This window comes from Bos taurus, chromosome 8 (genome assembly GCF_002263795.3).
Source record: "Bos taurus isolate L1 Dominette 01449 registration number 42190680 breed Hereford chromosome 8, ARS-UCD2.0, whole genome shotgun sequence".
Taxonomy (NCBI): domain Eukaryota; kingdom Metazoa; phylum Chordata; class Mammalia; order Artiodactyla; family Bovidae; genus Bos; species Bos taurus.
Genome location: NC_037335.1, coordinates 31,051,163 through 31,077,177, shown reverse-complemented (window position 1 = coordinate 31,077,177; position 26,015 = coordinate 31,051,163). Strand labels below are relative to the sequence as shown.

Sequence of the window (26,015 nt, the reverse complement as noted above, 5' to 3'; positions counted from 1 at the left end):
TGGTTTAGTGATTTTCTCCACTTTCTTTAATTTCAGTCTGAATTTGGCAATACGGAGTTCATGGTCTGAGTCATAGTCCGCTCCCAGTCTTGTTTCTGCTGACTGTATAGAGCTTCTCCATCTTTGGCTGCAAAGAATATAATCAATCTGATTTCAGTGTTGGCCATCTTGTGTGTCCTTGTGTTGCTGGAAGAGGGTGTTTGCTATGACCAGTGTGTTCTCTTGGCAAAACACTATTAGCCTTTCCCTGTTTCATTCTGTACTCCAAGGCCAAATTTGCCTGTTATTCCAGGTGTTTCTTGACTTCCTACTTTTGCATTCCAGTCCCCTATAATGAAAAGGACATCTTTTTTGGGTGTTAGTTCTAAAAGGTCTTGTAGGTCTTCATAGAACAGTTCAACTTCAGCTTCTTCAGCATTACTGGTCAGGGCATAGACTTGGATTACCGTGATATTGAACAGTTTGCCTTGGAAACAAACAGAGATCACTCTGTCATTTTTGAGATTACATCCAAGTACTGCATTTCGGACTCTTTGTTGACTATGATGGCTACTCTATTTCTTCTAAGGGATTCCTGCCCACTGTAGTAGATATAATGGTCATCTCAGTTAAATTCACCCATTCCAGTCCATTTTAGTTCACTGATTCCTAGAATGTCGACATTCACTCTTACCATCTCCTGTTTGACCACTTCCAATTTGCCTTGATTCATGAACCTAACATTCCAGGTTCCTATGCAATATTGCTCTTTACAGCATCAAACCTTGTTTCTATCACCAGTCACATCCACAACTGGGTATATTTTTTGTTTTGGCTCCATCCCTTCATTCTTTCTGGAGTTATTTCTCCACTGATCTCCAGTAGCATATTGGGCACCTACCAACCTGGGGAGTTCATCTTTCAGTGTCCTATCTTTTTGCCTTTTCATACTGTTCATGGGGTTGTCAAGGCAAGAATACTGAAGTGGTTTGCCATTCCCTTCTCCAGTGGACCACATTCTGTCAGACCTCTCCACCATGACCCGCCCATCTTGCGTGGCCCCACACACCATGGCTTAGTTTCACTGAGTTAGACAGGGCTCTGGTCCATGTGATCATATTGGCTAGTTTTCTGTGATTGTGGTTTCAGTCTGTCTGTCTCAGGGAACTCAAACAGGGTATCTGTATCAACCTAGAGGGATGGGATGGGGAGGGAGATGGGATGGAGGGTCAAGAAGGAAGGGATATATGTACACCTATGGCTGAGTCGTCAAGATGTTTGACAGAAAACAACAAAATTCTGTAAACCAATTATCCTTCAATTAAAAGATAAATTAATTTTTTAAAAAACAGGGCAAATGAGAAATAGATAAATCCACAATCATAATTAGAATTTATAACATGTCTCTCTCAGACGTGACAGAATGAAAAAAAGATCAATAAGGAAACATTCTAAATAATGTTGACCTAATTAACATACATAGAACAGTGAGCTCAACAATTGCTGAATGTTAAATTCCTTCCAAATGTAAAAGAAATGGTTATCAAAGTAGACTACGGGCAGTTCACAAAGCAAGTGTCAACAAACCTCAAATAGAGACCTCGGAATACAGTAAAGTAAGCTAGAAACCAATAACAGAAAGGTAACATGAAAACCAAAGCATGTCAATTAAGCAATACATTCTAAGTAAACCATGGATAAAAGAAACTATATTAAAAATTAAACATTTTAATTAAATGATAAGATAAAACAAATCAAAATTATGGGATGCAGCTAACACAATGCTTAGATTCAGACTTAAATGAATATATTTAGAAAAATGAAAGCATAAAATGCGATGAGCTAAGCATATTGTAAAAAAGCTAAAAGAGAACATGCAAAACCCAAAAAAGGAAGAAAATAACATAGGTTAGGCCAGAATTGAGGAAATTTTTTTAAAAATACAAAGAAAATTCAAGAAAGGCAAAAGTTGGTCTTTTGAAAGAAATGGATTAATAAAATAGATAAATCTCCAGCAAAGTTTTATAAATTGGACATTATACATTTTTTAAATGTCTGGTCATCAAAAGATATAATTATGGGAGTCAAAAGGCAAAACACAAAGCAGAAAAAGACAGGTGTGATACGTATGTTCAACAAAAAAGTTGTATTCAGAATATATTAAAAAAAATAACCTTGTCAGTCAATAAGAGAAGGACTGACAATGTCTATAGATGGGGAAACAGTGTCAGACTTTATATTTTTGGGCTCGAAAAACCACTGCAGATGGTGACTGCAGCCATGAAATTAAAAGACACTTACTCCTTGGAAGTAAAGTTATGACCAATCTACATAGTATATTTAAAAGCAAAGACGTTACTTCGCAAACAAAAGTCTGTCTTGTCAAGGCTATGGTTTTTCCAGTGGTCATGTATGGAAGTGAGAGTTGGACTGTGAAGAAAGCTGAGTCCCGAAGAATTGATGCTTTTGAACTGTGGTGTTGGAGAAGACTCTTGAGAGTCCTTTGGACTGCAAGGAGATCCAACCAGTCCATCCTAAAGGAGACCAGTCCTGGGTGTTCATTGGAAGGACTGATGCTGAAGGTGAAACTCCAATACTTTGGCCACCCCATGCAAAGAGCTGACTCATTGGAAAAGACCCTAATGCTGGAAAAGATTGGGGGCAGGAGGAGAAGGGGACGACAGAGGATGAGATGGCTGGATGGCATCACTGACTGGATGGACATGGGTTGGGGTAGACTCCAGGAGTTGGTGATGGACAGGGAGGCCTGGCATGCTACAATTCATGGGGTCACAAAGAGTTGGACACGACTGAGCGACTGAACTGAACTGAACTGACAAAACAGAAAAGTGGACAAAAGACATAGAAATTCCACGAAAGAGGATTTCTAAATGTCCAACAAACATGCAAAAAAGGTATTCAACATTATTGAGAAATGCAAATTAAATCAATAATGTGATACTACAAGTACCCTAGAGTAGTTAATGGGGGGAGGGGGAAGAATACTAAAGCTGGCAGTAGCAAGTAAAGGCAATGATATGGACGAGGATTTTCATACATTATAAGGAGAGATTGACAACTGATTTGGGAAACAGCTAGACAGAATATACAAATGCTGAATATATACCTTAAGACCCAGAAATTTCACTCCTGAGAAATGCAGACTTGTGAACATCAAAAGATACATGTTAGAACATTTATGGAAGTTTTATTTATAATACAGTCAAACACTGGGAGGGGGTAGGCAAAATTATAGTCAACAGTCCCTGATAGCTCAGTTGGTAAAAGAATCCATCTACAATGCAAGAGACCCCAGCTTGATTCCTGGGTCAGAAAGATCCACTGGAGAAGGGATAGACTACCCACTCCAGTGTTGTTGGGCTTCCCTTGTGGCTCAGCTGGTAAAGAATCTGCTTACAATGTGGGAGATCTGGGTTCAATCCATGGGTTGGGAAGATCCCCTGCAGAGGGGAAAGGCTACCCACTCCAGTATTCTGGCCTGGAGAATTCCATGGACTCTATAGTCCATAGTGTCACAAAGAGTCGGACACGACTAAGCAACTTTCACTTTCACTTTCTTTCACAGTCAACAGAAGAAAGGAAAAATATATTCCAGTGTACTCATGCAATGAAAAATGAAAGACAGCTACAAAGAACAAGATAATGAATCTCATAGACACTAAGCGAAGACAAAGAAGCCATGTACAAAAGTATATATACTCAGACTCTAATATATAAAATTCAAATACTTATCTATGGGATGGAAGTCAAAACAGTGTATGATCTGACTTACATGTGGAATCTAAAAAAGCCAAACTCATAGAAACAAAGAGTAGACCGGTGGTTACTAGGGACCGCAGGGTATGGGAAATGGGGAAATGTTGGTCAAAAGGGCACAAACTTTCAGGTAAGAAATGAATAAATTCTAGGATCTAACGTACAGCAATGATGGCTACAGTTAATAATCTGTATTATATACTTGAAAGCTAATAAGACAGTCGATTTTTAAAGTTTTCAGCACATACACATATAAATGGTTAATTATGTGAAGGGACAGATGTATTAACTGGCCTTACTGTTGATAATCATTTTGCAATGTATACATGTATCAAATATCTCAAATATCACGTTGTACATCTTAAACTTATACAACAATATATGTCAGTCAGTTGGTTCAGTCACTCAGTCGTGTCCGACCCCATGAATCGCAGCACGCCAGGCCTCCGTGTCCATCACCAACTCCCGGAGTTCACTCAGACTCATGTCCATCAAGTCAGTGATGCCATCCAGCCATCTCATCCTCTGTCGTCCCCTTCTCCTCCTGCCCTCAATCCCTCCCAGCATCAGAATATATGTCAACATAACTCAAATCATCTGGAAAAAATAAGTGATTCCTTTGGGATTGTTAGGACTGACTGCAGGAACAGAGAGTATTATAGAGTGCTGGTAATTTTCTACACTGTGATTTATGGAAAGGGTCATACTTCTACATTCAATTTGTGAAAAATCCTTGAGCTATGCAATTTTCCTTTAATTGTACTGAATATGTTCTTGCTTAATATTTTTAAGTTTACAAGTAAGTTTTACAATCAGAGCAGAGAACCTGGGGGTGCCCCAATGAACGATACATTTTAATGATAAACAACAAAAAAAGAAGTGTGAATGATACACACTTCTCCTAAATGGGGGGGGTTAGGAATAACCTCTATGTATCGAGCTAAATCTTTTCTGACAGAAACTGAAAGTTCAGTTATCTAAAATTCACCATAAACAAAGGAAAATGAAGAAATGGATCTGAAGATGAAGTTTAGCCTATTACTGTGATAGATTACCTTCCACAGGCTTGATATAGATTCAAGAGGCTAATTCCCATTCCCAAAATAAATTTTTACAAGTGCTCAAGTCAAGATGAATCCTCAGCAAACATGTCTTAACTGCTGAAGCACATCTAAATTTGTTCCTTAAAGGTTATAAATTTTTAACACTCGTATCATTTAATTGCACATCAAATTAGAAGAAAAACAATCATTACACTATCTTATACTTTTATACTAAGGTATTTGACCCACCCTACTACAAGGCTGATATACTTGTAAGATTTTTAAATTATAAACTGCTTTTTATTATGTTTTCAATAATAAATATACTATTCTTCAAAATAAACATCATTCCAAAAATAGTCAAAAAGATTAACAGAAAATTTTCAAATAAATTCATTTAACTAAAACAGCTTCAAAATGCTGAATACTGACTTCTTACTTTTTATCTATCCCTTTTAGGCTGTTAACTGAAAAGAAGTTAACATTACTAGCTCTATTTAATGGCAAACATAAATCTTTCCAGAAATACTTGTGTAATTGTCTATGAACATGATTGCTTAGGATCAAACTGAATTTCCCAAAGCATTACTATATAAATCATCCAAACCTAATTTGTGGTCCTGTTATTTTGACTTAATCTGAATTCATAGTACAACAATGAGAATAAAATCACCCAAACACTTATATACATTTGATAAATATTATATTTCTATCATTTACAAGCTAAAATATATTATTTAAATTAAGTAAGAAAAATGACTACTGCTTTTACAACCCCAGTTTTAGTTAGATTTTAAACAAATTTATAAATATATATTGCTAGTTCAATTCTCCAATTTTCTGTTTGTTACTCCTCAACATAGTGAAAAATAAGAAGCAAGGCTCACTCTGAGGATTTTGCCATAACAGGTGCACCTCACAGAACTGCGGACTTTTTTTTTTTTTTTTTGTATTCCACACCTTGTCTTTTCTTCATGCAGAGCAAGAAAAGTGCTTATTTTCTTGTGAATTTACAAAAATGCTGTAAAACACTCTCTGGAACTGATCCCAAATATGAACTGCAAAGAGGGATAGAATCCTGATAGTATTCAATGAAATACAGCACCTAAAATGGCAGAATAGGAAAAAAATTTTATACATAATAAAGCTCTATTTCAAGTTTGGAACCAAGAGAGGGGAGGTCTCCTTTTCCATAAATCTTTCAGAGAAATACTGAGTAGAGCACAACTCTGATGCATTATTGAACAGGCAAACCCTAGCACAGTAATTGATGGTGGCACTCTGATTTAATGATCCTTATTTTTAAAGCTAATTAAAGAAATTGAATTGCATGTTCAAAGCAGATTTGCTTAATGTGACGAGACTATTTTGGACATAAAGTAGCTCACAGTTCCTGAACTAAACAAGTTACAAAATGGAGCAGCGAGTTTTAAGGAAGGGAAGGGGCTTGCGGCGAGTGGGGCTTTAAGACAAAACAGTGTATAATTTTACATTTTCTATGAGACCTTCCTTTCTTTCATTGGAATACTTATTCAGCACCTGAAATGTTCAAGACATTCGGCTCTAGGGGATGGGACAGTAATAAAAGAGGTGTCTGTGGAAGGCTGTGAAAAAAAAGGGCAACAAATCATTTTCAGCTCCTCTTCGCAAGAACAAGTCTATTCCCCTACCACAGAATCACATACAAAAGTCCTTTTTTGTGTGTGTGTGATTCAAAAGTAAATCAGTAGTAAAGTAGTAGTAGTAAAAACTATTAATTTTATTCAATATTGACTCTTAAAAGTATGTCTTTTAAAATTCTGTGATTCAAAGTGGTAAGTAAATATGAAGTACTTCTCATATATTAAAAATACAATCGTCACAAGAAAAGCACTATTGTTTGAGTTGCAAGCTAAACTAGGTTATTTTTTTCATCGGCACTGTATTACGTGAAAAATGACTTAAATCCAAAAACTGATTATACAGACTTTGGTATATGGCAGACACTTTCTCAAAAATAAAGTATGCCTGACACTTCAAAGAAAACAACTGACAGTAATTGTTGCCAGTAGTAAAATTTGAGCTTTCAAGTAAAAATTAAGAATTTTGAAAAACTTGCATCTGCCAACCTGGGCTTGACAACTTTTCCATAATTTAAAGACACATTGATAAGATCAGAAGCAATATCAGCAAGTCTAATTTTCTGATACTATGTAATGAAAGGTGAAGTGCAATTTTTCTATTTTTCAAATTTTCCAAATGACCAATGTAATATAAAATTATGCATGGGTAATGAAAGTAAAAATTCAAAGCACAGGGAAGTATTCCCTGTTTTGGTTTCAGATTCCACACTGCAACTAGCCTCTAAGAAACTAACAAGAGACTGGTGCCCTATCAAATAAGGATAACTAACCACAATTATCTGAAGGCTATATACACCCCTCTCCTTTTCCGTCTACATACTTGTGTGAAGCCAGATTTTCTCATGTTCATAAACTAAAACAACAAATCCAAACAGATCAAATCCAGAAGCAGATATGAGAATCCGATATCTTCTACTGAGCCATGTTAAAGAAAAATGCAAAAATGTAAAACAATGCCACTCTTTTCACCAACTTTTAAATGTAATGGGCTTATTACTGTTATTTTTTATGTACTACTAAGTAAATATTTACAAAAGTTCTCAATTTTAATGTCTAACCTGATATAAATATTGATGGATAAAACCACAGAAATAAAAGCTCTTTGAGGTCCTCAGAAATGTTTAAGAATGTAATGGGGTCATGAGAGGAAACTGAGAGCCACGGCCTGAGAACATTAAATCTCCACAGAAGAGGAAGCAATAAACAGAGAACGGGTTATTTACTGAGCTCTTGGTAAACACTGGGCTTAGGCCTTCCATTTTTAAAATCCATGCTATTTAGCTCCCATTTTACAACTAAAGGAGGAGCAAAAAAGGGCTCAGTCAAGATTAATATATATTTTTTTCATTTAAACAAATAAACTCATGGTTAAGATCATTGTCGGTCTCTGAACAACACTACAACACTGCCAGCATCTGAGAGCAGATAATCAAAACGAAGGCCTCGAGATAACCAGGAATTCCTTAAATTATGTTCATTATACTGTTTACAAGGACAGTGAAACAAAAAGCAACAGAGTTTTATGATTAAGACCTGAGCTCTGGAGTCAGCTTGCCTGCATTCAAATTCCAACTCCCTCACCTAACCTCTCTGTGCTTCCATTACCCCTCTATAAAATGAGGAAAATATTATCCTCTGCTTTATAGTATTGTTGTAATGATGAAACATGGAAGAGCTCCTGGCACACAGTAAGAACTCCTTCCAAGTGAATTATGATGATGATGAATGATGAGTGATGTATCTATTTAATATGGTTCCTAAGAGAAAAATGAGGGGTCTTCAAAGTAACTTTAGTTATGTGGCTAGTTTATTGATATAAAAAACTAGTTATCTAGCAAGGAAAGACAAATTATTAATGTGCAACAGTTCTGAATATTCAAGAACATTCATGTAATCATTAATTGTTTACTGAGTCTGAGTTAAGTGTCATGTTAGGAACAAGGTATTCAAAGATGAACGTGTCATGGATTTTATCCCAAAAGTGGGAAATGGATTCCAAACAAACCTCCAAACAAATGAATTCTTCAGCCCCTTCTCATGCTTGTTAAGAACAAATGGCGCAGTGGCGCGCAGCATATACACCACTAGTCTAGGCATGTGTGTTGATGTGTATTTACAGAATGTCTTTCCTTTATTTAAATCTCAACACTTCTGTGCTTTCTGAACAAAATTTCCAAAGAAAAAGAGTGTAAAGAATGTAGCTTGACCAAAAATAATATTCTTATCAAAGTATGCTGGAATTTTCTACAGTAAAGGGGCAAAGGTATAAAAATTAACTTTATTTCGAATGTCACCACAAATTTTAGAAATTAAAAATTTAGACAAATGACATGTTAGAATGTTTGCAGTGTTTTTTCTACCAGTCCCACATTTCTAGAAGATAAAATTGATTCACTGTTCACAGTCTGCTTAGAGAAAAATAAAAATAAAACCCTCTAGACAAGTATAAATATATGAAAATGGGCACATGAAAACTGATGTTACTTTACCATGCTGGCTCTCCATCTTACTATTACTCTACCCAGTCCATTTACTTTAGAAGTTTGCCTAATTATAAATAAAAGGAGAATGAAACTTCTGGTTTATATTTAAAAGGATTTCTGATTAAAATTTAGGAGAGATAATTCAAGGGAAACAGCAAATTTTAATACATTTGAATTTACAAAAGACTAAATTCATTTCTCTTTATGATTGCTATTAACTGTTTTTTTTAAACCTATTTTTTCCTTTATGTTATAGAACTAAGGACTTAGAAAAAGTGTAAATTAGAAGGAAAAAAAAAATATTGGCTTCAGAGTCACACAGACCTAGATTCTTCCCCTAAATCTACCAACGAATAACTGTATGGTCCAGATAAAGTTATATAATCTCTCTTAGCCCCTATTTCCTCACTGGACAAAGTGTGGAGAAACCCCACCTCAAAAAACTGATGGACTGAATAAATGAGACAGAGTCCATAGCACACAAGGGTTTCCTAAAAGGAATGGTTCTTACTGTTGCCATACTTCAAATGCAAATCAACCTCTATTGTTCTAAATTCGTGGGTTAAAAAACTGATTTAGATTATACTCAGTAAATTTCTTATTTTTTTTTTTCCCTCTTCTCCGAAGACCATTTAACTTTGTCACAAAAACACCATACAATTAGCACCATTTGCTGTTTTAGACACACATGCATACTCAATGGCAAGATGGTGTTGCATTTTAATCCAGCACTGTATAAAAAGCTTGAACATTGCCTTCTTGCCCAGGATAAAACAAGAATTTTAGTCCCTTCAAAGGCTCTATATTTACAAACTTTTAGTTAAAGGAACAAACATTTAAAAGCTGTTATTGTACCAAAAATAAAGTATTTGAAATTCTGACAGTAAATAAACTTTATGGTAAATGCAAAAACATGAGACTCAACTCTTCTCGTAACTTCTCCTAGATAATGTACATTGAAGTCTTACAGACACTTTCTGTTAGGCTGCTGTAATGCTCAATCATAAAAGTAAAACCATTTTAAGGGTAAGAAAAATATTTTTTAATTCTCACAGGCAACATCAACTGGGAAGAATTCTATTTGACGTCTAGATAATTCTTGTTAATAGGTTGAGGCATATATTCTTTCTCTCCATTCCCCTCCCTTCACACCAAGTCATAATTTAACCTAAGCATTCTTGAGAGACAGTAGTCATTTCCCTTTTCCTGACAGCAAGCTTACAGATGAATCATCTTCATTTCAGTCTCAAATTAGAAACCATCAACACAGGGTTACATTTTCATCTTTTATATAGTTAATAAATCAGGCTGAGGAAACACAGGCATTTCTGTTCTTTGAGACAAGAATTACACAAAATAGTGGGTGTTTATTAATTACCTAAGTCAAAACAGAGCAAGCAAGTGCTCAATTATCAAAATTTTCAACTTTTCATCAATCTAAAAATCATAAATGCAAGATGTCAGAGGTGTTGATATTACTGCTTAAAAGCAGCATACCTCAACACTTTGGCCATGAACTTGATTTATCGGTCCTACAAATACAGAAGAGTGGCTCTTTGGGCAGGCCCCAGCATGGTGATGTTCCATCTAATACCCTCTGCTGATGTCAGGTATTTGAAAGTGACCTTCTGAAGTTTACTGTCAGTGCCTGGTGGTTCAGACAGTAAAGAATCTGCCTGCAGTGCAGGACCCAGGTTCGATACCTAGATCAGGAAGATCCCCTGGAGAAGGGAATGGCAACCTACTTCAGTATTCTTGCCTGGAGAATTCCATGGACAGAGGAGATTGGTGGGCTACAGTCCATGGGGTGGTAAAGAGTTGGATACAACTAAGCAACTAACACAGACATAAAACTCTGAAGTACACACTGACTGCCTGCTTCTCTAGGTTCTATAAAGTGTGCTTTTGTTTTAAGACAGAGGATCAGAAAAATATACATGGGGTACATTATCTCATGCATGCTTTAGCAGAAAAGTCATTACTAAATTAGTGTGTATCCTTAGTGTATTTCAGACTTCAAAAGATGAAAGAAACAGCCCTTTGAAGAATGATTCATGTATTTTACAATTATATTTGAGGGTCTTATCCATCAAAATGTCATTAAAACCTTTACCTTCATTTTATGTGGTATGTTTTTTACCACAGTCTTTAAAATGTACAGAAATAAAAATAAATAATTGTTAAAATATTGTATTAAATAGCACCTTTAAAAAAAATAAAAAAAATAAATAGCACCTTTATGTGGTATGTTTTTTACTACAGTCTTTAAAATGTGCAGAAATAAAAATAAATAATTGTTAAAATATTGTATTAAATACAATATTTTGTTTTTGTTGTAATAAAGCAACATAAACAGAAAAAAAAATATTGTATTAAATAGCACCTTAAGAGATAAAGTTGATACAACTTCAACTTGTTACAAAAAAAAATGATATGGAAAGCTGAGTGCAAAAGAGCAATGATGATAAAAAACAGAAAGAGAAAAACAGAAAACCTTACTAAAGCCTTCACAGTCTGGCTCCAAAGTTTCCTCTTCTGTCAATAGCCTCCCATACCCTATTTCTCTGATAACACAGGTATATCCTCGACTCTCTGTCAAGATTTGTCAACCTCAGAACTGAAGACTCTCTAAACCCAGCAATTCCCTGTTTGAGGGGCTGTCCTCTATATTGAGGATGTGGAGCAGCATCCCGGGACTCCATATATTACACGCCTCTAGCGTTGTCCCACCCCTCCAACCCACAAGTGCGACCATCTAAAGTGTCTCCACACACTGTTCAGTGTCCCCTGGAGAGAAAGTGTACAGTAACCCTGAACTGAGAACAGCTCTACATTTTTAAACACTCTTCCCATTACCTGAAATAATTCCCTCTATCTCTACAGAAAACTTCTACTCATTTTTCAAAACCCATCTTCGATGTCACCTCCAATGTGAAGTTTTCCTCTAGTCAAAGTTAGTAATTTCTTCCTCCCTCTTCCTTTTATACCACTTAGCTTGTTTTTCTATTTAATGACATAAGATTATATATGTTCTTTCCCTCTAGATAGGTAAGAATCTCCATCTTACTTATTCATTGCATTTTTATTTATTTTAAGTGTTCAACAAAGGTTTATTACTAAATGATTATGAGCTTTCTATTAAAAAAAAAAAAAACATGAGCTCCCATACCCTTCCCACTGCCAAGGGGAAATTTGGTTTATTGAATGATGTCTCATATTGAGCAATATACAATCATCTGGTTCTTTTTTGCCTTTGTCCTGGGAAATGAGAATTAAATTATATACTCAATTTTAGCCACCCAAGAGACTTGGTATATCTAGTTCTCTAATATTTTTATTTGATCTTTATTTAGATTTACATTTGCACCATCTATTAGGATGTTTTGCCCTCAGGAGTTGTCCCAAACTTTTTTCAGAATGTGAAAAGATAAAACTTAGAAACACAGAAATATAAAACCATGACTTTTATACCGTGAAGACCATATTTTTCGAGAATAAAAATGAAAAAGGACTGAATTACTCTAATCAACACTGAAGAATAATTTCCAATACTTGTTTTAAGTTAAATCAATGTCTCTCCAATAATTCCAAGAAATTTCATAAAATTTCCAAATAAAAACCTAGAAAAATCTGGCTTAATTTTTTATATATATACACATATGCATCTAGATGATATATAGGTAAGCCAACACTTCCCTGTGAGAAAGGTGAACAAACCAGGAACCTGGAAATCAAACAACAACAAAATAAGGAGTGCCATACTCCAAAAAGGCTGGAAATCCCTAACAAGGAGAAACCTCCAGAATACTGTGCCCCAAGGCTAATTTTCCAGATCAGCAGCTTTTGTAACCCTGATATCCACATCATTTCTTCAATGTTAGAATTGGTCTCTGTAACCATAATTTTAAAAAATCTTAGCAATGACAATTTTAAGTATCAGTCCTTTCTAATAAAGTTAATAATTTTAATTCACAGTTTTCCGATTTAACTTAGTACCCTTAGTCATTTCAGAAGGCAAGGCAATTAATTAATCAGGAAAGTAGCATCCACCTATATTGGGTTGGACAAACGTTACAGAATAAATATGCTAATCCAATATCCTCTCGTCTGACAAGTTTCTATTATTAAATTGCTAACGTGTTTATTTCCTCCACAATAGCTGGATTTTTGTCATGAATATGCATTAAGCCCTGCAGTTATTAGCCTGGATGACTAGGTGACAGAGAGGACACTACTTGAGAATTTGCATTTGACAGATCATTGACACAAAGTCACAGTTATCCACCCCCCTTCACTTAAACAGGATCATGCAGTAGGAAATGAACTGGAGCTATTAGAGATTATTCAGGTTTAACAGCACACATCCTTTTAGCTGGTGGTTAGAACAATACACAATGTGGCAGAGTTAACCAGAGGCATCAATTATACTCTCAGACCTGTTAATATTTTTGACAATATTTAAATAGCACATCCCTTCAGGGCATGGCTTTTTTGCCCTCTCAGTTACACACCTGTCAAGTGTTTAATTTGCCAAAGGGAAACAGTTTGATTTCTAAGGGCTGTCTTAATACTGAAGAAGCAAATTGGAAAAATCAAACATTACTGAAAAGAAGTAATGAAAAGGGGAAAAAAAATAGTAGGTTTAATTCAACAAGGCATGTTAACATCTGTCATTAATACAACAATATGATCATGTTCCCCATATGGTGAATATACCTTGGGCTTTTCAATTATTCACTCCCTTTGCTTCTAAAAGGCAGAATGATGGCAGAGAAAAATTAAAGGGGTCAAACTTTACAGTAATACTAAAAGAGACAGAGATAGTAACTTGCTCCTATCATGCATATAAAATTAAATACTTGAAAATGTAATTTAGGTGAAAGATAATAAATAAAAGTTGGCCATTCATCAGATTTGTATAGCTACTCACTCCTTAGATGCACTACTTAAATATTAAATTACAAATAATAATAAATTAGCAGTTGGTAAATGATATAGAAAATTTAAATCTAACATGATAACACTTAGAATATATACGTTTAACTTTAAAACAGAAAATATTACAAGTTTTTGAAAATTTTCTCTAGTCAGGCAAGGGAGAAAAATAAATGATTTTGAACTGGTAAAGAATGGAGAGTAAAGTGAAGAGTACAAAAACTGTGGGACGTTATCTATGGTTTCAACAGACACTAAACTCATGGCATCCAGGCACTGTTAACCTTGGTCTGGGGGAGATGTAAGACAAGCTTCAGGGTCAAACGTGGGAAAGGACTGCGCCTTGGGAGCCAAGAAGTCCAAGTTCCACCTCTGGCTCTACTCTGTAAACTAATCTGTTATAATCAGCAGGGGGATGAACAGATAGTTTCCACGGTCCCTTTCACTATTTGAAGAGGTGACCAATGAGCCAAAAACAGGAAAGTCATGTCAAACACACCTACATAATTCACGAACATCACAGCCTTGAAATACAGTTGACCCCTGCACAACACAGGGGCGAGGAGTGGGGTGAGACATCAATTACGATGCAGTCAAAAATCCAAGTATTATAGCTTTGACTCCTCCAAAAGTTAACTACTAATAGCCTACTACTGACTAAAGTCTCACCTATAACATAGTCAATTAACACATATTTTGTATGTTATATATATTATATACCATATTCTTATAATAAAGCAAACTAGAGAAAAGAAAACATTATCAAAAACATCATAAGGAAGAGAAAATACAAGTTTGTACAGTTCAAACCCAGGTTATTCAAGGGTCAACTGTATAATAGCATTTGTCATTAATAAAATGAGATCATACTGTCCATAGTCCTAGACTACGAGGCTCCATGATATTATCCTCAGTAATTTCCAAAGAAGTTTTAGGTTGAATTACACGGGCCCCAAATAGTTTCAGATCCCATATCCTAGTTCCATTCGGAAAGGGTAAAACAAGCTCAACAACAAGCAGTCCTTTTTCTTCCCTCCTTTCAGCAGACCTGTCAAGTACAAAAGCTATTCCCCTTACATAAGACTAGATAGCAGGGACATTTTGACAGCTGCTTCACTAGACTAACAGCATTTCCTAACATAATCACTAGTAATTTTTCTTTCAGCTTTCCCTCTCATTCAAGTCATATTTCCACATAATACAATAAGGGGAGAAGATATCTGTAAAACATCTTCACATTGTTTAAAAACCAGGTAATTTTCTATACCATAATTATACTAATATCCATAATACTGGTTTCTCCAAAAGAATGCCAATCCATTCTGAAAATGAGTACCTGAAACCAATTTTTTCAATAATTTACAAAGGAAAAAAACACAATTATATATAATGAATCCACCTCTTTTTCTTAATTCATGATCATCACTTTTAAAATTAGTGTGTACAAATTCACTTGAGAGAAATATTTTTAAAGATTCTTCTTGATCTATGTACTTAATTTGGGGGGGGTCATTAAAATAGCTAGATTAAGAAGTTATATGACATTTAACAAATTCCTTCTCTATTGCTACTACTGTTCTTTTTCCATTTGGCAGATTTTGGGGTTTTTGTTGTTGTTAATTGAAGCTGTTCTTCAACTGAATTATGAAACTAATCTTCAGGTTTCATGTTAAACTTTTAAGGCAGAATATTGGCTAGCCATAACCATTAGATTAATGCTAAAAACATCAGAATGAGAATTAACTTGGACTGAAGACATAATTAGATAAACTTCAAACCTTGTGAGGATAACTACCATTTAAAAACTATTTTTAAAAAACCTGAGAAATGGTGATTACATTAAGTAAGTTCAGTGACCATATGACTTCAGTTTTCATTCTGTCATTGCATTATGTTTCAATTTTAATATAAACGCTAGGACTTTTTAGTGCTCATAATTTTTACAGAAATAAACACTGTGTTACATTTAGAAGTCCTAATGTTTATCACCATCTGATGCTGTCATGGTAGCAATTGCTACTTACACTCTTTTTAGAAGTGAGAATTGCAATGCCTCTAACTGATGACAATGTAATTATTCCTTCTATTGTCAACATAGAGGTGATTTCCTTTCTTCACATACATGATTACACATGCAAATCTAGGCTCATCTGAAATCTTCTAAGTGTGATGAATGTCTGAATTTGAATAAGCACAATCACATGAACAATGAGTCACAGTGATGATGGAAACCAAGCTACAGCCATCCACCCTAAACATATTTTTATCATCTTCCTCTCCTGCAGGAACTCATTCTTCCATTTTCCCACAGCTTTCAACACAATGTCATATCATTTACAATATACAGCCATGACCATTAAGAAAATAACTGAGGGCACAGCCGAGTGGGGAGCCACAGTGAACATGAAGTCTCACTTGGAGGTTTAAATGACCTCATTAACAATTAATTCACACATACAACAATCAGCCTTTCAGAAAAAAACAGGAGACTTTACAAGCTCTATGCCATGCTCTGCAGGCCTCCTGTGGATACACACCATGTCTTACCTGGTCTTTCAGCTGCTGTATGGAAGTCTGAAAGTTCAGAATCTGGCTGAAGAGCGGGCTCTGCAGCACTGACTTGAGAAGGTTCAGTTTGTCTTCATTTGCTGCATCCCCACGTTCCCGCAGCTTGGCCTGCAAGCGCTCTGCTGCCTGCAGGGCCCGATTTTTGTCTAAACCAAAGAGCAGTGTTAGTCAGTAACAGGATTCAAAAGACAGGCATCAAACCATGCTTATAGAAATTCTAAAACTATTTCTTGGGAGACATGAAAATTGACTTGGAAAAAAGAAGGGACTAAAACATGTCACTCTAAATACATTCTTCAAACCTTGAAGCCTCTAATAAGAAAGTTTGTTTAAAAGCAGCCAACTGGTTATAGTGTACGGTACATGCAACTAACTAAGTATGGAAACAAATTCAGATGATGCATATCTGACATGCTTCTAATACCAGCTGTTTCAACTTTTATAAAAATTAATTAAAACCAAACATTCTGTGATCTTATAAATGCTATTTCTTTTTTATTAAAAATGTATATATAAGAAAAATTAGAAATATAACTAATAAGTAGAGGTAAATAATGTCACTGATGAAGTATAACAGTTAAAATATAACAATTTCATGTATTAAGTAAGAGGCAATGCATTATATATTTTTGCATTTACTTGAAAATACATTACAATAACACATATTCCTTCAAAAACACAATTTTTTAGTGCTTGAAATGTCTCACCTCCAAGTTAAATAGCATACGTACATAAGCATAAAACTGAATACAATTTATTTATTAATCACCTGTGTAAGGTACCAAGGTGCCAAAGTTAGTATTTTCCATAAGGGCATCCTTAATAATCCTAACATCCAACATGCAAGACTCTAGACAGTTCAATGCTACCATAAATAACAGTTAAAAACATCTCTCAAAATCCCACTCTCACTCCCTCTCTCCCTTCCATGTAAGTGAAGCTACAATTTTTAAAAAATACTGGAGACTGCTAAGATATATGCCCTAACATATTCTCGACGATATCTATTAAAATATATTTGCCATATCATAGTAATAAAAGAGTGCGAACTATCACTAGAGACATTTTTTGATAGCAAAAATATGATTATGCAGGAATGGAGAAACTAAAATATTAACTAATGCTGACCATGAGTTCATGCACAAAGTTAAACACTCATATGCAGAATTTTAAAAGCAAACAGTAATAAAGGTATGCCTAAGAACTGATTTTAGGTCATATTTCCCATGGTATCTCAAAAAATAAATCTAGTATGAATTCTCACATCAATTCTTGAAAGGTGTACAACTCAGTAATAACTTACAAAATGAAGATTATAGGTAATGGCTTAAATAATTCTGTATTTCCCCTTTGCTGTCCACTTTCTTATGAGGAACTTTCCTATGTAAACTATTAGTCTTTACTCTGTGTGACTTTAGTATAAAATAGGTGATAGGAAATGTGCACCCATGCATTCTTATTATGGTCATAGTACCAGGAACAAAAGTCAACAGTAATGATCCTCATGATCACAAAAACAGTTCCTCCTTTCCTGCCACCCACTTCCCACTACTCCTCAAAACCTGCAGGTGTCAAGGTATCAGCCATGATCATCAAGGCATCACAGATACCTTCCAATACCTTCCAATAATCACACCCAAAGCGTTCCCAGGAAAAGGTGAAGACTGCAGTGTCAGATAAGGGACCATGACAGACTGGATGTTCCATACCTGACATATCTGAAACCAGTTCTATAAACTAGCTTCTCTAAAACTAAAGAGCAGTACAGTGTGGGGGAAAAAAAAGATCAACACAGAAGTCTAGAAAATTTGTTGGATATTTCAACCTAAATTATCTACTGCAGAAATTAAACTACCATAAATTGTCACTCAAGTTTGTCAACCTATTCGGTACTGTTATAACAGTTTTACCAACTTAAAAGCTCAGTACTATTTAACCTGCCAAGAGTAAAGTAAAAGTAAGACACAGGCAATGACCTTCAGTATTAAAAATACTGTTATACTTCTGGTGCTATCCAGAAACAAACTTTAACCAGAACTGAGTTCATAAATCGGAACTGGGTTTACATTAAGCTTTCTTAAAACCCAAATTTGGTAGAACACTTCATATGCTTTTAACTTTTGCTTATAAATGATGTGATTTGATAACACTTCGTATGAAACCATCTAAATATCGAAACACATTGCCCTAGTACAATGATAGTGGATAAAAAAAATAACCAAATTATTATAGACAGAATTTTAATATGTAGAACATATTTCAAAGATCCCAATGGAAGAATTTTAAATCATTATCAAAACAGGAAGAAATAGGTCTTACCTATAGTTTCTAACATTTTTTTCCAAATTTCAGTGTTCTTCTTTAGAATGATTATAAACCAACGACTACAATGGAACTCTAGGGAGAAAAGAAAATGAAATGGTTATGTTTAACCACTTGATACTACTATGATTCCTCTGACCATTAAGATATTGTAGAGATAACTTAAGATAGTTTTCTGTATAGGTTAAAAAAAAAAAGTATTCATTTTAGGATTTATTCAAAATTATCTTATATTTGAATAAGATTTGCATAAATGTATACAGATTGCATTTGTATAATAAGGTAAAAGGCATAAAATCTATTTTAAATAAGTTGGTGCTCAGTTGCTCAGTCATGTCTGACTCTTTGGGACCCAATGGACTGTAGCCCACCAGGCTTCTCTGTCCATGGAATTCTCCAGGCAAGAATATTTGGGGGAGGGTTGCCATTTCCTCCTCCAGAGAATATTCCCAAACCAGGGATCAAACTCATATCTTTTGCATTGGCAGGCGGATTCTTTACCACTGAGCCACGTGGGAAGCCCCAAGTAAGTTGGTGGAAGTATCCAAAATATTTCCTTAAAAGCTCCTCAACAGAGACCACTATAACTCTGGATTCACTTACAGATCCTTACCCAAAGTGGAAGGAGCTTACTAGGCTCTGAATAAGAAATTCTGTAGGCAAAAAAATATTTTTAAGATAAAAAGTAGAAGATATGACCCTGCTGTTGAATGCTCCTAGTCTTAACTGGGAAGACAATTCAGACACACCAATTAAGAAATGAACTGTGATGCTCAATCAGCGAGTGAGTGCAAGATATATTAAACCATGGATGAAAAACTGAATAAAGGAGAGCACAACATTCCAAAGATATTTTACATTTTTAAAATACCCTCCTGTCAATAATCTTTTTCCCTACTCAAAAAAACTCCTTCAACCCACACAGATCTCATCTTTCTCTGATTATACTCATCTAAACTCTTTCAAGTACGGGATGCAGGTCTCTGACAATACCCACATCACTAGCTCATCCTGAATCTCTGCTGTCCAACAGTTTTGTACAACTGACTCCAAGTTATACTGATCCTTCCCCTTGAAGAAAACCCACAGTCATCAGAAGTCAGTGGGTCATTCCTTCAATGGAGAAGAGGAATTCAGAACCAGAGATCCTCACTTTTCATCTAAAAGATGAGACAGGGGACTTCTCTGAGAAGGAACAAGCTGACCCCCTGTTTGAGAAAGAATGCCTTTGGGAGAAAAAGAAGAATCTGGTATGCAGGAGCAGATGCACAGCCCATTGATGGTTAGCTCTGTGTAAACTCTGAGAATAATACCTATTGACCTTTCTTAAGCCAGGTCGGATATACAATTTAAAATGACTCCATTTCAAATAGTCAAACAGCTCAAGTACTGACACTTGTATTAGAAAATCTCATAAAGTTTTGAAAAAGTAAAATTATATACATGAGTGCTTGGTATGCACAATAAAATTTAATTCTATGCTCTTTCCCCTATGAAAACTTAACTCAGAAAGATAAAAAGTTAAGAAAAAAGAGCATTGACTCTAATGTGAAATTAAGAGTGATACAGCCTTGAACAAGGGGCCTATCATATGAACCTCAGTTTCCTAGAAAATGCACTTACTCTTTGGGTTTGTTATGAGAAGTGAGATAAACATACAAATTTCCAGCTCACTGCAAAACACCTACCTCTCTGTTTTTATGATTAATGTTGATCACATGTAGATGAGCATTCCAAGGCCAAGCCTTGCATGGTTTCACAGGGAAAAATATAGGAAGATCTTAAAGGACAATATAAGAATCCTTCATAAAAGAGTATTATTAGGTCCTCTCTCAAAAAATTATTAACTTCTGACAAACAAACAAATGGAAAGATACCCCAACAGCAGGAAGTCCAGGACTACAAACATGTAGTTAATGCAACTGCCCCGGAGGAAGCGTGATGGTAATGAAAGGGCATTGACGAGAGAGTCTGATGACCTGAGTTAAAATTTCAGCCTGACCATTTACTAGCTCTACACCCTTGTTATGTCACTCATCTGTCTTTTCTGAGCTTGGAATCTATAATTACAAGTGAATGGTATTCATAAAGTTTTGAAAGAATACAATTACTTACATGACTACTTGGTATGCACAATAAAATTTAGTTCTATGCTCTTTCCTCTATGAAAAATTAACTTCAAAAGATAAATAGTAGTCATGGCTTGGTGGGGGATGGAGGTTGGCCTATGGATTCAGAGGCCCACTGATTCATGAGAAGTCTGCAGAGAAAGCACAGAGTAAGTAGTTCTCAATTGTGAAACACCCTGGCATCCAAAAGTTCACCTAAAGTCAGTTACGTGGAAGTAGAATTGCTTATTCTTTCAGAGAAACCCTTATCATAAATGTTTATATATATAAAAGCCTAGACTATTCCTGCAAGCTTTCCAAAGACACTAGTGGTTGGATGTCAAGAGGTGGAGAACAGAACATTTTGAGCTGCATTTCTTCTGGATTTTAATATTTTGTGTCAGTATACGGTGGCCAGATTTAGCAAATAATAATAAAGGATACCCAGTTTAATCTGAAATTCAGATAAATGAATAAATTCTAGTACAGGCATATCCCACACAATACTTGGGATATAATCGCACTAAACACTAACTTGATTATCTGAAATTCAAATTTAAACAGGGATCCATTATTGTACCTGGCAAGCCTACTTTGTGTATATTAGCTTAGGAAAAATGCAAATTTTAAAAACCATTTTTAATCTAAGGACTCTATGATTCCTGAAGAACTTTAATGACAAATCCTTTAAAAATCCTCTTAATGATTTTAGCCGTGACCTTTCGATTCTCCATCAAGTGGTTGATAACACTGGTTCCAATCGAGGATAAAAATCAAACAGCTTCTTTCATTTCTTTTAGAAACAGAAACTGATTAATTAGGAATCATTTTACTTTTCAACAAGTTGTACTGGTAATGTGTAGGCACAGCTTTTGTGTAGTTGAGAATCATTACTTGAAACATAAAACAAATCATTCTTGCCCAACACAGATTATATGGCAACTAACAAGTGAAAATGTCTTATGCTAAAAATAATTCTACTAACAGAAACTGCCCCAAATGCATACAATTTTCTAGATATCTTAACTATTTTGACTGTAAAAGAAGTACACCACTAAAAGAGCTTGCTGCAATGGTTCACGGCTTGTCAAAGTTGCTCAGCATCCGTTAATGCATTTAAATTTAGCATTCATCTCATTCTTAGCTGCCTCAGCACTACCTGAAGTTAGCAGACAAATGCAAGGCTGTAGTCATTTGTAGGCAATTTGTCGTAAAGTCAATTGGCCATGACAGAAAAACTGACACTGGCAGTCATAATTCATATTCTAGGGTTACTGAACTACTGTTCCAAGAGCACAAAACTGTCCAGCTACCCACCAGCATCATGCAATCATCCAACAGAAAATAGTCAGGTCTTTTTAGCATCTGTTCTGTAGGACTTCTCCCTCATTTTTACAGGCTTGATCAGAAAAGCATTTGTGAACAAAATCTTTCTTTTGAAGTTGACATTTATGAATCTCTCCAAACTCCTTCAATAATAATAGAATTTATTCATTCTTTTTGCTCTTTCAAATCAAAGAAAATCTAGTATCCAGGAACCTTGCCTTAATGTAAGTCAAATACTGATTGATGGTCTCATCCTTCTTTTATAAAATGAAAAGATAAATTACCTGTCCAAAATGAATATGCTGAGAGGGGTCACAAGCTTACAAAAGAACTCAAATTCTCTTATTTATTGATTCAGCAACTCACAGAGTGCCTACATGATGAGCATGTTTCTGGGTGGGAGAATTAGAGGAATGAGGACACAGTCTGAGAACTCATGGGCCAAGTGAATGGAAGAAGAAAAAAAAAGCAAACAGACATTGGAAATAATAAGAATACAAAAGAGAGATGCCATCAAACCCAAACTGAAGAGAAAAGGGAAAGCTTCCTGGAGGCAGCGACCCGTGCATGGAATTTTAAAAAACAGTTGGGAGGTAGGACAGAAGGGGTGATGGAAGGCTGCCCACACAGACGCAAGAGCACACAGTACCTTCTGAGCACTGCAAGCCCTTACTTAGGCCTGGACTGGGCCTGAAGGACAAGGAAAAGAGAGGTGGCGAGGAACAGATGTGGCTACAGGGTAAATCACTGAGGGCCCTGGGTGCCATTCATGAAGAGTTTATTTAAAACTGAAGCTTCTTTTGGTAGAGTGAGTGATACAGCCAATCTTTGGTTTAGAAAGATCATTCTGGTGATGGTGTGGAGTATCTATAAAAGAAATAAAAACTGGAAGCAAGAAGACCAGTTAAGAAGCATTTTCAAAGAGATGAAAGTGAAAAGTAAATGAAAATGGGAGACAGATCTGAGGATTAAGAGCTGTAAGCAACAGGACCTGGTGATGTGAAGATAAGGCAGACGAGTCTAGGAAGAATCTCAGCTTTCCTGCTTGAGTTACTGATCAGATGGTAATATTAACACCATCAAGATTGAGAATATTCAAAAAAAAAATAGTAAGTGATATGATGTTCTAGACATAAAGCTCTGTCCTGATCAAGAGTTTAAAAGGCTGAGTGAGTGTTACAGTGCCTTCTAAGACTGCTAGGCCCCCAAACTTCATTTGTTGAAGCTGTAACCCTCAATGAGATTATATTTGGAGATAGGGTTTTTAGGAAATAATCAAGTTTAAATGAGGTTATATGGGTGGGGTCCTAAACCAAGAGGACTGAAAACCTTATAAGAAGACAAAGAGATATCTATGTTCCTCTCCCTCCTTCCTTTTCCCCCTCTTATCACATGCAAGCAAGAAAGAAAAGCCATGCTTTTTCTTTGGAAGTACACAGTGAGAAAGTGGCCATCCACAAAACCAGGAAGAGAGCTCTCACCCGAAACCAAACCCTGCTAGACCTTGAGGGTGAACTTCCCAGCCTTTTACAGCAGTGGGGAAATAAATTTCTACTGTTTCAGCCACCCAGTCTATGGCATTATTTACAGCAGCCTGAACTAATTACTGCAGACTGCAACCTTCCCACAGCCCCTGCTCCAAGGAATATGCTATTGCATACTATGCTATGCCCCCCTCCTCCAACCATAGCCAAGGAAGCAAAGGGTGGGCCCCTCTCTCAATGGAAGACAACCTAAGTGCTGACCTAAGAGGTAAAACTGGGCTAGAGTCTCTCTCTTGAGAATTTGAAAGAATTAACCAATTAGTAGTAGAGCTAGAGTTGAAAAGATAGAAGCATGAGTAAAAATGAAGAAGCTAAGGTGGGGCACACATAGGCTTGAGTTATGAGAGACAGAAACAAATCAGTGGACAGAGACAGAAGAACACAGCTGACATTAGGAGAGAAGCAAGTATAGCCTGGGAGACCCAACACAGTGAATGAGAGGAAAACTAAGTAAAACTGGCCCCCAAGAAACAGCCACTGACATCCATTTTTACCGTGCACTCCACTTTGCCAAAGGTAATCTGTATGAGGCTCTCTGTTCCAATCAAACACACCTATCATACTCTGCTTCGGTACAGCATCATACTATCACATCCCAAATAAACCAGTATCTTTCTTAAGATGAACCCTTCCTCCTTTAATTCATGTGGATACTCTACTTCCAATAAAGATTTGAGGGGACTTACAAGCAAATACAACTTTAATATGAAAACTGAGACAATTAAGAATTTTACAAGAAAGATAGTTACTTCAAAAAAACAGAGCATGGGGAACTTCTACTACAGCAGGTGAATAAAATACTGTAAAGGATTCAGTTTTGATCAGAGCCTGAGAAAAGTCATCAGGTTTAAATCAAAGAAATCATAAATCTACTGTTGATAAAGGAATGTGAGATCTGACTAATAAGGTTTCATTCTATAAATGAAACCATAGTAACTGAGGAAAACATTCACAAGTAATGAAAATATTCCTGGCTAAAATATTCTAGTCAAAGGAGAATAGAAATACTTTCACTTCAAACTCCACTAGAAAAATAAGCCAAACATGTAGGTTAAAATTAAAACACTAAAAAAAAAAAAAAAATAGAATTTACAATTTATAAACCAGGAGGAAAAAAGATGGAACAAACCATACTCAAGCAATCTAAAAGAGTTTGGGAATATAGAAAATAAAGAAAAAGGAAAAAGCATCATTAAAAAAAGAGAAATGAAATAAATTCAGATATCCATATTCACAATAAATATAAACAGGTTAGACTCACTGAAGAACAGGCTCACAATCTGTATCTCAAAAATGAAAATGAGAGTTGTAAACAGTCTGATGTCAACCTATAATTTTTAATATATAGAATAATAATATATGCTACACATAAAAAGGTATTTATGTGATTTCATCATTACAACAATGAGTTATTGATAAAAGGACACATTCTAAAATCAATTACAGTTATAGTTACTTTTAGGAGTGGACAGATGGAAGTGGTAGCTTTTGATTAGAGAGAGGTCAAAAGGTGACTTTAGCTTTCTCTACTTTTTTAAGGAAACTATAATTTTAGAATGTTTTAAAATGTCTAAAATGTTTAAAATGTATAAAAATTAATTGAGTTGAAGTATTTATGGATAAAGTGGTGAAATGCATGGTATTTTCTTCCAAAAAATGGAAGAGGACAGAAGAAATATGACTGGACATGAAACAGTGGCTATTAAAAGTGAATAATGGATACATGAGGATTCACTATAATATACACACCATAAAATGTACATTATAAAGTTTTCATAAGGAATCTGTATTTGTACCATTAAAAGCAAATTTATTCTGATTTTCTGATGGCTAGAAGTACTGCTTCTAGTTTTACCAAGCCCTGTGAGATAAGAGCCTCCGAAGCAGATCTATGGCCCCGGATTAGCTAATTCCAAGTGAGACTGAGCAGCAGGGCAGGAAGTGATAAATGACTATTACTGTTCTACTTCCAAACACACACACAGAGCAAACTAAAACCCCACCACTAGAAATGACGGGTCAACCCAAGAGAGTACATAAATATAAATTTGTTTCAGTTGAAAGAAAACTTATCTTTCATGTATATGTAAATGATGATTCAATATTATGAAAAGTCACACAATATATTTAAGTTAAAATTATAATATGGGCAAATGGCATATTAATCCACATTTGGAAATACATAAATTATAATCATTACTCTGATCAGGAATCTACATACTCTAAACAAATTTGGTGATAATAATCATCTCATTCCTTTTCCTAGGAATTTTCTAATATGGAGAAAAGAACTTACTGAAAATACATA

At 35.4% G+C, this 26,015-nt stretch overlaps 1 protein-coding gene across 15 annotated transcripts in view; it reads right to left on the bottom strand.

The window, feature by feature from the left end:
- Positions 1-26,015, bottom strand: part of MPDZ (multiple PDZ domain crumbs cell polarity complex component) — a 175,293-nt gene that overhangs the window by 130,906 nt on the left and 18,372 nt on the right. For 14 of the 15 annotated variants that reach the window (XM_010807804.4, XM_005209940.5, XM_010807808.4 and 11 more), the window contains exons 2-3: positions 18,727-18,804; positions 16,387-16,553 (exon numbers count right to left, since the gene is read on the bottom strand). In XM_010807804.4, coding sequence (XP_010806106.1) covers positions 16,387-16,553; positions 18,727-18,742 — 183 coding nt within the window. In that variant the 5' untranslated portion in view covers positions 18,743-18,804. Of the gene's footprint in view, positions 1-16,386; positions 16,554-18,726; positions 18,805-26,015 lie in introns of those variants that run through there. The other variant, NM_001192891.2, reaches the window with a different exon arrangement.